The sequence below is a fragment of the Pelobates fuscus genome, chromosome 3 (assembly GCF_036172605.1).
Source record: "Pelobates fuscus isolate aPelFus1 chromosome 3, aPelFus1.pri, whole genome shotgun sequence".
NCBI classification, from domain to species: domain Eukaryota; kingdom Metazoa; phylum Chordata; class Amphibia; order Anura; family Pelobatidae; genus Pelobates; species Pelobates fuscus.
The window spans coordinates 322,798,696-322,811,621 of NC_086319.1; the positions used below are offsets into that span (position 1 = coordinate 322,798,696).

Below are 12,926 nucleotides of genomic sequence, written 5' to 3' on the forward strand. Positions count from 1 at the left end.
GTTTTTTTTGTTTTGTTTGTTTTTTGCCCACATAAACTTAAACCTTGTTTATATGGCCTGGGCTAGCCTTTGAGTTTGACATGCTTACAGTAGAGAAGTGAAAATGCCAGTTCACCTAGAGTCCCCATTCAACCTAACAAATATAGACTTGATTTGTAAAGATGAATGCTGGAAACTACCCAAGTACAGGTATGCAAAGCTTATCGCATCATATACCCAAAATAACTTGAGACTGTCATTGCTGGTGCTTTAATTAGATAGTGAGTTAATTGATAGTGATATTTCAGTTTTTTTCTGTTTTGTATATTTGCAATGTTGTCAGAAAGCTGGCTCTTGCTTTGTCTTTATGAGGTATTGAGTGTAGGCTGAAGTTAAAAAATAACTTATACAATTGTAGCATAAAGCTGCAACATTACATTTAAAAACAACAACTTTCTGAATGAACTGTATTTTTTACTCAGTATCAATGGGTCTATAACAGGGTTATTGTCCTGGAGCTGCAGCTCCAATAGATCCTAAGTTACTCCAAGCTTCATGAACACCTCAGTGATTTGAAGTGGTCATGGTGTCTTGAGTCTGTATGTACAGCGTTTCACTATGAAACAATGCACTTATGGAGTTCAACCCATTTGCTGGTGGAGGTATAATTTCACTTCCAGCAGTGTCACAGGGGCATCATTAGCAGGCCCAGAACAATGGTTCCGGACTGGCTAATGTCAATTCTCTGCATCTTACTATGCATAGACTCTAATTTATTGGCTGAGAGCATTAGATGACTAAAGAATGAATGAGTGATGGAATTGGCAACCAGCTTCTGAAGTGCTGCAAAAGCTAGACATTGTAAGCCAGCATCCCAGAAGATCAGGCACCCAGCAGCGACGCAGGTAGGAAGGCAAAAATCTGTTTGCCCCATTACCGGAGAATGGGGTGGGGGAATTCCTTGCAACATAACTGCACAGCAACCCCTTGGAGCAACCCCTTAATCCATCCCTGGTCACACAAAGCATCAGCAATAACCCTGTTGGTATTAACATCTATGAGCTGTTTTTGGGTGTGATATTGAGTAATATTATAAATTTTCTGTGTCAAAATGACAGAATATTCTAAATGTTTTAAGTTGCGTTTGTCCTCCTGGGTGTAGAATCATATAAAAACCGCACATTTTAGATGAACACAGGTAAGCCACACACACACACAAAAAAAAGTTGATTTTTTTAAAATTTGGACTCTCTTGACCAATATTCAGATAGATACATTTTAATCTGTGCATTTGTGAGTTTTCACCAATACTGCATGCATATTATACCTATTACTTATCCATAATAGAATGACTTGTTGATGGCATTTTCACGTTAAATCCAATTATTATGTATTATTATTAGAATGTTGTATAAGGCTTGTGAGACGAGGGATACCATATATTCCATTATAATTAATTTTCCTGCAATACTTCTGAAACTGGCCAAATGTTTATGTAAATTAAAAAAATAAAATATGTCTCTGATTATCTCTTTTTCCTTAACAATCTATGCTAATATCTGTTTTTTTTTTTGGTTTTTTTAACAATGCTGGACATTTAAAAGTAAATACATATCTTCATTAAAAAATATATATATTCTCTTTTTTTTTTAAGAATTTGGTTGTGAATGGGTTAATATGGGGGGCATTTACAGCCATTGTATTAACAAACAAGTATCTCAGCCCTGTAAAATAATGATCTACTGTGGATATAAAAAAAAAAAAAAAATCAATTGTTAATCACTCATCCCCATGAAAGAACCCCTCCTTATGACAGACCCTGCTGCAGCGCCCCTACAGGCTCCTTGGCATCCTACAACCCAAATGCATAGCTTTCTAAAGGATCAGATAGCATCCTCCTCCTATCCTGTGTACCTGTCATCTGTGCCTGTTTTCCTCTCTAAACCTACTGAGCTGCGGGAGGTAACGCTGCATTAAATCACTCTTTGCTATAAGATCGATGCATGATGCACCTGTCTCTCACCCCAATCCCTCCTAAATTGGACACAGTGTACAGGGCTAGTGCAGAGCCATGGCCATGCTATGGTGGCAGGTTTTACTGCGTAGTCCATTCATTCTGCTCTTGGAAGGGCTGATGTGACGTGTAACATGGCACAGCTGCTTGAAATGCCATATGGAAGGTCACACCACCCCTAACTTTACACCTCTGGGGGAACAAATGAAATTAGAGGAGGGTTCTGCTTTGTCCCTGTACTGTGATGAAGATGCTCTTTGTTCTTCCAGCTTGGGGAAGAGAGAGAGGACCAACACTAGCACCCAGCAGCATCAGCATCCCATAAAACCCTGCAGCAGGTTGGGTAAAGAAATGAGCATTATTAACCAGTAATGGCTTGTCTTTCCTTTGTAGGGACTTGCAACTCATCCAGGAATATTTTCTATAATTAATGAGTACTTGCTCTGTGATGTGATGTGCTGGCCAGTTCTGCATTGATACTATTGTAATGATTAAGGCTGTTTACATTAAGCTGCACAGATAGATTTTGTATGTGACTAAGGCATCTGGAAGCTTTTGTAAATATGTATTGATTTAGAATGTGGGTCTTGGTATTGTTTACATTAATGGGAAGGTGTGCACTGTGCAGTGATATATATCTGTATGTGTATAAAATATATTGCAGGGGGAGTATTTATTAATGATACCCCATGGACTTTCCTCTTGTTATTTATTTTTCACAGTAGAAATGGAGAGTAGACTCAGAAAGGATGGGAGAGGTCTGGTGGGCAGACAGAAAAAGCCCTGCACAATTGGATACACAATAATTATTGTAGAAAAGAGAGCCTTAACCCTTTAATCGGTAGGATCGTACACTGTGGTGTTCTTGGGTAAATGGGAGAGTGTATATGAAAAATGCAGCAATGTTTGTTAAGTCTTTAATTGTTTAAAAATAATTTAATTTAAAGTGTAAGGTTAGTGGTTTGATTCTGCTCTTGAATTGCACACCCTTAAGAGCATTTAAATCAAATAGCAATCAGAAATGCAGGCAAGACCTCTACCTTAGCTTAAAGATGGTTCTATTATAGGGTGACCAGATGTCTCCTTTTAATTGTCCATTGGACAATACATTAAATAAGGTTTTGTAATAATCAGTGCTATTCTGTATGGTGCATGCATTTAAGACACCCATTTGTAAAGGGGATGCCTGTCACCTTTGTGCTTTTTAAGGACTGGTACACATTATCATGGTAACTCCACTGAGAGAAGGACACTTCATACAAATAACAGTTTGAATTTATTTAGCAGCCTATGTTTGTCTGTGCAAGTGAAACTGCTGTTCTGTTACCACAGTACTCCCAGGACCATGATCACTTCCCATTGTAGTTGCTATTTGTCTTACCCTTTGTTAGGACAAATGTTAGAGTTGTTGTTATGTGTATATTCAGTAAGATATATAAGTAAAAGCAATACATGAGTTGTTAGGAATTGACAATCATGGTTTAATACATAGGCCAAAATATTATATTTGGAAAATAATCTCCTCTTCTGCCCATTTGGAGATTTTATTTTCAATTGCAACTTGATAATTTGTGTCTAGCATGCCTGTCACCATTTAATGATGAAACCTATTACTACTGCTTGTCATAAAAAAAAGAATTGCCAACAAGTTGATATCACTGATTGACTAGTTACAAAACATGTACTTAATGAAAAATTAATTGCTGTCTTCAATCCGTGCTCTAATAAGAGCACAGCAGATATTTTTAGCATGTAAACAAACCCAAACATTGTATGGAACTGGAGTATTTGGAGTAATCATATGAAAATGTGGAGATTAATTTCCAAACTGGGGCATGTGGGCTGATGAAGACAAGAGCCTATGAATTAGGAGAGGGGTAGAATGGTTTAGACAGGTGTAACATTGGCACAGGTTGTAAGCCCTAGCCACAAGTGACGTACACTGCCTTCATAGATTTTTCCTGTAAAAAAAAAAAAAAAAGAGAGAGATCTAATTTTTTTCTAATCTTAGTGTACAAGGTGTTTAAAGGGACACTATATTCACCAGAACAACTACAGCTTGTTGAATTTGTTCTGGTGAGTAGAATCATTACCTTCAGGCTTTTTGCTGTTCACACTGTCTTTTCAGAGAAAATGCAGTGTTTATATTACAGCCTAGTGATAACTTCACTGGCCACTCTTCAGATAGCTGTTAGAGATCCTTCCTGGGTCATGGCTGCCTAAAATGCATCCAAACATTCAGTGTCTCCTCCAGGGCCGCCACCCCTAACTGAGCTCAGGGTCTGGGCCTCTGAGGGCTCGCCTCCAAAACCGGCCACAGACACCGCCTCCAAATCCCGCCCACAGGAATACACACACAGACACAAACACATTCACTGATACAAAAGGACACAGATACACACACACTCATACATACTAACAGACACACATACTGATACGCATATAGGCATACATACTGACACACACATACTGAGACATACACACATATACAGACACACAGGCGTACATAGTGACAGACACATACTAACATACATACAGACACACATGCATAAGGACATACAGACACAGACACATTCATAATGACATACAGACAGACATTCATACTGACATACACACATTCATACTGACATGCATACATACATACACTGACATTCATACACACATAATGACATACATACAGATAGACATACATGCATCCATACATACACACATTCATAATGACATACAGACATACATTCATACTGTCATACATACATTCATACAGACAGATAGACAGACATACATACACACATTCATAATGACATGCAGACATACATACACTGACATTCATACACACATAATGACATGCATACAGATAGACAGACATACAGACAGACACACACACACACACACACACACAGAGACAGACATACACACACAGAGAGAGACAGACATACACACACACACAGACATACAGACATACACACAGACAGACAGACATACATACACACAGACAGACATACAGACAGACATACACACAGACAGACATACAGACACACATACAGACAGACATACATACAGACAGACATACAGACAGACATACAGACAGACAGACATACACACAGACAGACAGACATACACACAGACATACATTCACACACACAGCTAATTTTCCAGCCACCCTCCTGTTTCTTACCTTGTCTTTGCAGGAGGGTGGCTGGCTGGGGCTGATGGGCCTGGCAGTCGGCTTGCTCTCCCTCTTCATTGTTGGGCGGGCGCTCCTCCCGCGCGGAGTGAGCTGGGAGGAAGTGACCACTTCCTCCCAGCATCACTTGCGCTGCGGCGGCATTTTTTTTTTAACCCCTTAAGGACACACGACGTGTGTGACACGTCATGATTCCCTTTTATTCCAGAAGTTTGGTCCTTAAGGGGTTAAAGGGGCCCGGTCGCGCAAAACCACGGCTGCAGCGCTGACCGGGTCCCTGAAGATATGGGGCCCATTGGGTGGCCCTAAGTGCATGGGCCACTCGATGGGCCCCATCAGTTGCACCGGCGGCAGTTCCGCTGCTACACGTGGGGCCCGGGCGCCGGGTCCGTGACAACCGTTATGGTTGTCACAACCCTGATGGCGGCCCTGGTCTCCTCCCTCTGCATGCAGACACTGAACTTTCCTCATGGAGATTCATTAATTCAATTCATCTCTATGAGGAGATGCTGATTGGCCAGGGCTGTGTTTGAATCATGCTGGCTCTGCCCCTGATCTGCCTCTTTGTCAGTCTCAGCCAGTCCTATGGGGAAGCATTGTGATTGGATCAGGCTTCCACTTCTGATGATGTCAGCAGACTGCTTGTTTTTCTGTCTAACAGCATGCAGAGTTACAGCTTCAGGCTTGAATACAGTAAGATATTGCTATATTTATGGAGGCATGAGGGGCCCTGGGGGGCTAGATGGTGGTTTTAACACGAAAGGGTCAGGAATACATGTTTGTGTTCCTGACCCTATAGTGATCCTTTAATTAATGAATGTATCTCCTGCTCAAACAAGCAGTGGAATCCTTGTGGGACTGGTCAGCGAAGCAAGCTGCTAAGATTAAATGAGAAACTTCTTGAAACTGCTTTTAGCGCTTACAAGAATCAAAGTCTGAAACTACTTCAATTACTGTCTTCTTAAAAATAACTGTACAATTTAATTCTTTCCTAACAATGGGGTCAATATTGGAGTGATGTGATATGATATGTTGATATGTTGAGGTTCCATTAGCCTTGCCACATTAATATCACGGGTATTTTGAAATTGTCATTAAAGCAAAACATTTGTTCCTGGTTCCTTTTAATAACCTGCATACAATATGCAATTCTGTTTGCAATCATTCTTTTTGATGTGCCCATTTCAAATTTCTGATAGTTATTGGCAGAGATGAGAAACTAATAATTACTAGAAGAGATTGAGTGCAGAATAGGTAATGAAATTCAGGTTCATTTGTGATGAAAACATACAAGCCAACTGCTGTACCTTTGGAGAGACAAACCCTTTCTGAATACAACATTTTCCTATCCCTCTATTCTTTCCCAATGCTTCTGTGCCTTAAAGGTACACTGTGGGCACCATAACAACTTAATTGAAATTAAGTTGTTATGGTGCCAGGAGGTCCCTTGCTCTGGCTCAGTTTAAAGGATAGCCAGTGCAAGCCAATCAGTGACTCCCCATTCATAAAACTGACTTGAAAGGAAACTTATCTTTTTCAAGCCAATTTTATGAATGGAGATTCACTGATTGGTTGAGAGCCTCAGCTGCCCTATTCTGGAAGAGTCTTCCGGTTTTGAAATTTATAAAACGAAAGGGAGAGAGGCAGGGAGATTTGGCGATGGAACACAGACTTTGGGATTAAACTGTTTTGAGAATGTTTTAACCCCTTAAGGTTAGCCATGGATGTCCTGACACCATAACAACTTTATTTCAATTGCGTTGTTATGGTGCGCAAGCTGTTCCTTTAAAGATTTTTTTTTCATAAACTGCAATAATTACATTGCAGGGTTAACTCCACCTCTAGTAGACAGCCACTAGAGGTCACTTCCTAGTTTCTAGCACAGGTTTCCTGTGCTAGAGCGTCGCTGGACGTCCTCACGCTGTGTGAGGACCTCCAGCGTCGCTCTATTCCCCATAGGAAAGCATTGAAATGATTTTTCAATGCTTTCCTATGGAGAGACGTAATGCGCATGCGCGGCATTTCCGCGCATGCGCATTAGGTCTCCTCGGCCGGTGAGCGAGATTAGTCTCGCCCACCGGCCGACGTAATCACCAGGAGGAGCGTCGCGGAGGCGACTGTCGCCGCTGTCCCAGGTAAGTGACTGAAGGGGTTTTCACCCCTTCAGTAACCGGGGATTGGGGGGTGGGAGGTAGAGGGACCCTCCAGTGCCAGAAAAACGGATCTTTTTTCTGGCACTGGAGTTTCCCTTTAAAGTTCAATTAACAGAGCAAAAGAGAACAACTTCTAAAGTAAACACACTGTGCTGTAAGATCGGATTTTCATGAAGGCAGTGTGAGTCACAGCCAAGGGCCAAGTTTTTCCTCTTGCTCAATCATTTTCTGCTGACACGTCACATTCCCTGAGGGGAGTGGCATGGAGGAGGGATGCCACCATTGTATGCCTGTCCCTAGCATGCAGGGCATACTGATATAAGATGTGTATTATGCACAGAATGTACATGAATTTACAAGCCTGACTAATTATGTCCCAATGATGCTGTCGGAGGTGGAGTCTGGTAGCAGAGTGGTTAAACCATGTATGAAACACCGCACATACAGACTCCAGGCTCCATGGCCACTTCAAACCACGGAAGTTGTCATGGAGTAACCCCTTAATTAAAATGTATTTATTATTTTATTATTATTATTACTTTAGGCGTTATTAACATAAAGTATAGTTGTATGCATAAAAAATAGTAACAAAAGTTACTATTTTTTGTTTGGGGAAAAAAGCACAACAATTATTTGAAACATTTAATGAATGTGCAACACATAACCATAGAACAAAAGGGTGATTTTGAATACAAAATGTTCTTTAGGGATACCTAAAAAAAATAAAAAAAATTATTTGAATTTAATTTAATTTATTCATTTAGCATTACCAAAGTATTGGGTGCTAAAAAGATTTTGACTATTATATGATATCTCTTGTTCTGCAATACTTAAAAGAACACTTTAGTCACAAAAACAACTTTAGCTTAATGAAGCAGATTTTGTGTATCGATCATGCCTCTGAAGTTTTGCTGCTCAATTCACTGTCATTAAGGAATTAAAACACTTTTGTTTCTCTATATGTAGCCCTAGCCACACCTCCCTTGGCTGTTACTGACACAGCCAGCATGAAAAAGAAAGTCAAGTATAGGAAAAATACATAAGACAAAGTAGCCCTTATATTATCTTTTTTTTTTTTTTTTTTGCTGTGCATATGAAAATACAACATGCATGGGGTACCCCAAAGGCAATCCTCATGCTTTAGTTTTAAAACAGTTATAACATTAGGGGGTGTGATGATACATGCACATTTTATGGTGAGTATATAAGATTATTCATGTTGTGTGCAGCTTAGTGTTCTATAGAGTAGAGTAGAGATAATCAGACGTTAAGCTCAAACTGGTTGGGCGTCAGCATAAACAATAGTATTACATCTAAAGCCAAAGCTACAGTGAGAGGTTATTCTCTCCATCAAAGTGTGGGTGAGCGTGTGTATGCTATACTTTACTCAAGGTACCAGTGTCCACATTAGAGTTGTCAGAGTCCAGGCCGTAGATGGGCTTCAGGAGACGGGTTGGTGAGTGTGTGCACAGCCGTCCTCAGCCAATGCCTCTTGCATGCCGCCGTAGAGAGTCTGGTTTCTGGTCAGCTTTAGCAGTACTCCCCTCCGATGTGCGGGAGCATGGGTTGCCCTGCTCGTGGTGCAGGCGCTGTGTGTAGCGTGCTTGGTCCCTGTCTCTTCAGGTTCCGGGCTGTTAAGGGAGCTGGCGCCTTCTGTCCATGGATCCTCCTCCGTCGTCAGGCAGGATCGTGGGTCCCCGGGGTTTCCGGCTTGTGGTCATCCCTACGGGTAGTTGGAGTGCGGCCTGGAGATTCCTCCAGTTGGGCTCCCGGCCCAGAAGATGGACAGGTGTCCGCTGCTGGTTGGCAGGTAGGTCCCATCTCGGGAGGGGTAGGCAGGGGTTCATGTTGGGCAATGCGGTCCCAGAAGGCTTGGCAGATAGCTTCAAACCAGGCTTCGAAGGCCTCCCTCCAGCTCTGGTCTGTCTGGCTTGCTGGGCTGCGCTGTGATTGCGATGCTGCAGCCATCTTGAGGAGCCGTGTGGCTCACCACGTTTTCCGGCAACGGCCTCTCGTGTGCAGCTTTGCGTGTTTCAGGCGCCCTGCGTGGACCGGGATGTCCGGGGGGGGGGAGGGGGTAGGAGTTGGGAGGTTAGAGCGGTCTGTGAGCCTGTTCTCCAGCGAGGAGAGCGGCCGCCTCTCCCCGTTTCGGTCCCAAGTAGGCCTCAGCAGACTTTCAGGGTTCCCGGTTTGTGACATGCATGAGTCGGGTGTCAAATAGTTTCCCCGGGTGTCCCCTCCTTGCTTGTTGTCCTCCAGGCAGTGGATGTGCTTGATTTTGGGGTGTTTTTCCCCCAGAAAGGCAATTTTGGTCAGGAGCTTGGTTTCTGCACGTCTGCACAGCCTGGAAGCTAGGCTCTGCCCCCCCTTATTTTATCTTATGTTTTAAAGAAAACTAGGTAAGAAATAAAGAAAAGAGTAACAGATTCTGAGAGAGAAAGAGAAGAGGAAACAATAGCAGGTAAGTTCTGCAAGACAGTGCCGCTTTAATTAAAAAGTTGTTTTATCTCCTTCTCTGTAAATTGAACTTTAATTAAATACAGGAAACTCCTGAAGGGCCTAGCAACGTATCAAGAGAACAGAAGATAAGAAATTATAAATGAAACAGAATTTGCAATAAAGGAATTAGATTTCACTTTACAGGAAGTATTTAGGAAGGCTGTGTATGTCACATGCAGTGAGGTGTGCCTAGGGCTGTATAAACAAAGTTATAGAACTCCTAAATGACAGAAAAATGAGTAGTGAGACATGACGTTGCTTCATTGAGATAAAGTTGTTTTGGTGACCTTAGTGTCCCTTTAAGGTTAAAAGTTAAATGTTAGCATATGTATTGTCACCTAACGTATGTACAACAATAAATAAAAAAAAAGTGCAAATACACCAATTCTTATATGTATTTGAAGGAACCTAGTGGCATTTTTGTAAATGTAACTTCCCTAAAAGGCACAGGGAATCTCAGCCTGCAAATATGCCCTAGCCTATATTGTACCCAGGACCCCCCAGAATGCAATCCTATAATGAGGGAAATATAGGTACATGTTTGCCCTCATCGCTCTGCAATACAAAAATTAAATTGAGCAATCTGCACTTTGTATTGGGAGGAAAGGAATTTTAATATTTTATGGACCGGATGAAAAAACTCTATTATAATATTATATATGAATGTCCTCCTTTTTGCTTACATAGTAAGGTTCCACAACTCAACATTGTAATAAACCAATGACAATATTTTCGATTTCAAGTTGTCCCTGGTCAATGCTAAATTCAGAGTGGACATAGTCACACGAGAAATCGATGCTCTCACTTAAAGAAGTGATCACCAAATCCATTCTGAAAAAACCTTACCTCAACCCAGAAGGTTCTGTAAACGTCAGTCTTTTTGCTAACTCCTGATTTGTTGCCCATGTTATTGAAGTGGTCATTGTAGCCTAGTTTCAGAGGCACTATATTGTTCTCAACAGTGTCCATTCAGGATTATGCCACACCGTGGAATTACTAACTAAGAATTCAAAAATCTCTAGAAAACACTTAAAGATGTAGCTTTCTGCTAGACCTATTTGACTGAAAAAAACACATGCGGCTTTGGGACATCCACATTTAGATGAGTCGTCTCAATTATGGATGAACACATACAAGTGGAGAACACATGCCACACAGAAACTCCAGCGAGTAAACGAACATGAGTCCCGCAAACATCATCCCTACAGCCAGTCTTGTTCAACATACGTATCAAATCACTAACAGAGGCCTGCATTTCAATCGGTGTAAGAAAGACACAAAGATATGCATGGAAGTATTAGAACAACAAAAAGAACAAGCTAATCATCTCATATCTTAAAGACAGCTAAGATTAGATGACAATTTGCAAAATGGGAAACAAATGCCTTCATGAATGCAAAATGAAATCAGATTTCACCCTAAATTACCAAGTGGCTACCACTAAACTAAACTACCGTATATACTCGAGTATAAGACGACCCGAATATAAGCCGAGGCCCCTAATTTTACCCAAAAAAACTGGGAAAACTTATTGACTCGAGTATAAGACTAAGGTGGAAAATGCAGCAGCTACTGGTAAATTTCTAAATAAAATTAGATCCTAAAAAAGTTATATTAACTGAATATTTATTTACAGTGTGTGTATATAATGAATGCAGTGTGTGTGTGTATGAATGCAGTGTGTATATGAATGCTGTGTGTGTATGCAGTGTGTGTATGAATGCAGTGTGTATATAATGAATGGAGTGCAGTGCGTGTATATGAGTGCAGTGTGTGTATAATGAATGCAGTGCAGTGTGTGTATGAGTGCAGTGTGTATGCAGTGTGTATGAGTGCAGTGTGTGAGTGCAGTGTGTATATAATGAATGCAGTGTGTATGTATGAATGCAGTGCAGTGTGTGTATATGAGTGCAGTGTGTGTGTATGAGTGCAGTGTGTGTGTATGAGTGCAGTGTGTATGCAGTGTGTATATAATGAGTGCAGTGTGTGTATATGAGTGCAGTGTGTATATAATGAATGCAGTGCAGTGTGTGTATGAGTGCAGTGTGTATGCAGTGTGTGTATGAATGCAGTGTGTGTATATGAGTGCAGTGTGTGAGTGCAGTGTGTATATAATGAATTGAGTGCAGTGTGTGTATGAGTGCAGTGTGAATGCAGTGTGTGTATGTGTGTATGTATGCAGTGTGTATGAATGCAGTGCAGTGTGTGTGAGTGCAGTGTGTGTGTGTGTGTGTGTGTGAGTGCAGAGCATTGGTGGGGGTGGGCATTTTATTAATTATTATTGTAATATATATATTTTTTTTAATGTTATTATTTTTTTTTTTTTTTTATTATTATTTTTTTTTTCGTCCCCCCTCCCTGCTTGTTAGCTGGCCAGGGAGGGGGGCTCTCACTCCCTGGTGGTCCAGTGGATGGGCTGTAGGAGGGGGGCTGTCAGGAAGCTGTAACTTACCTTCACCGCAGCTCCTGTCAGCTCCCTTCTCTCTCCTCCGTCCGTACAGCTCCCAGGTCAGCTTCCTCTGCAACTCTCGCGGCCGCGCGGAGCGTTGCCACGGTAACCCGTGGCACCGCTCTGACCCCGCGGCTCTCGCGAGATTTGCAGAGGGAGCTGACCTGGGAGCTGCACGGACGGAGGAGAGAGAAGGGAGCTGACAGGAGCTGCGGTGAAGGTAAGTTACAGCTTCCTGACAGCCCCCGGTCCTTGTCTGTATTATGGCAATGAAAATTGCCATAATACAGACAACTGACTCGAGTATAAGACGAGTGAGTGTTTTTCAGCACAAAAAATGTGCTGAAAAACTCGTCTTATACTCGAGTATATACGGTAAATATTATATACCGTAATTGAATATTAAGTTTTTTAAATGCTGCAAACAAGCAAGATATAAAGAAATGAACTCATTGGTATCTAGAATCCATATTCTGACTGCCTATAGTGTTCACCAGGGGTGCCCAAAAGGTAGATCTCCAGATGTTTTAAAGCTACAACTTCCATGATGCTTTGTCATTTAAAGGCATGCAAAGCGCGACCTGAGTTTTAGTTCTACAACATCTGGAGATCTACCTTTTGGGCGCCTCTGGTGTACACTCTTCGGAT

General features: G+C 41.6%; 1 protein-coding gene across 6 annotated transcripts in view; it reads left to right on the forward strand.

The window, feature by feature from the left end:
- The first annotated feature begins 1,855 nt into the window (after positions 1-1,855).
- TP53BP1 (tumor protein p53 binding protein 1) overlaps positions 1,856-12,926 on the forward strand; it is a 108,026-nt gene continuing 96,955 nt past the window's right edge. Inside the window, exon 1 of one of the 6 annotated variants that reach the window (XM_063448950.1) lies at positions 1,856-1,941. Coding sequence is in view for 4 of the 6 variants with exons in the window: in XM_063448948.1 (XP_063305018.1) it covers positions 2,153-2,336 (184 nt within the window). In the remaining 2 variants the exon portion in view is untranslated. Of the gene's footprint in view, positions 1,942-2,104; positions 2,337-12,926 lie in introns of those variants that run through there. The other 5 variants (XM_063448948.1, XM_063448946.1, XM_063448954.1 and 2 more) reach the window with 5 other exon arrangements.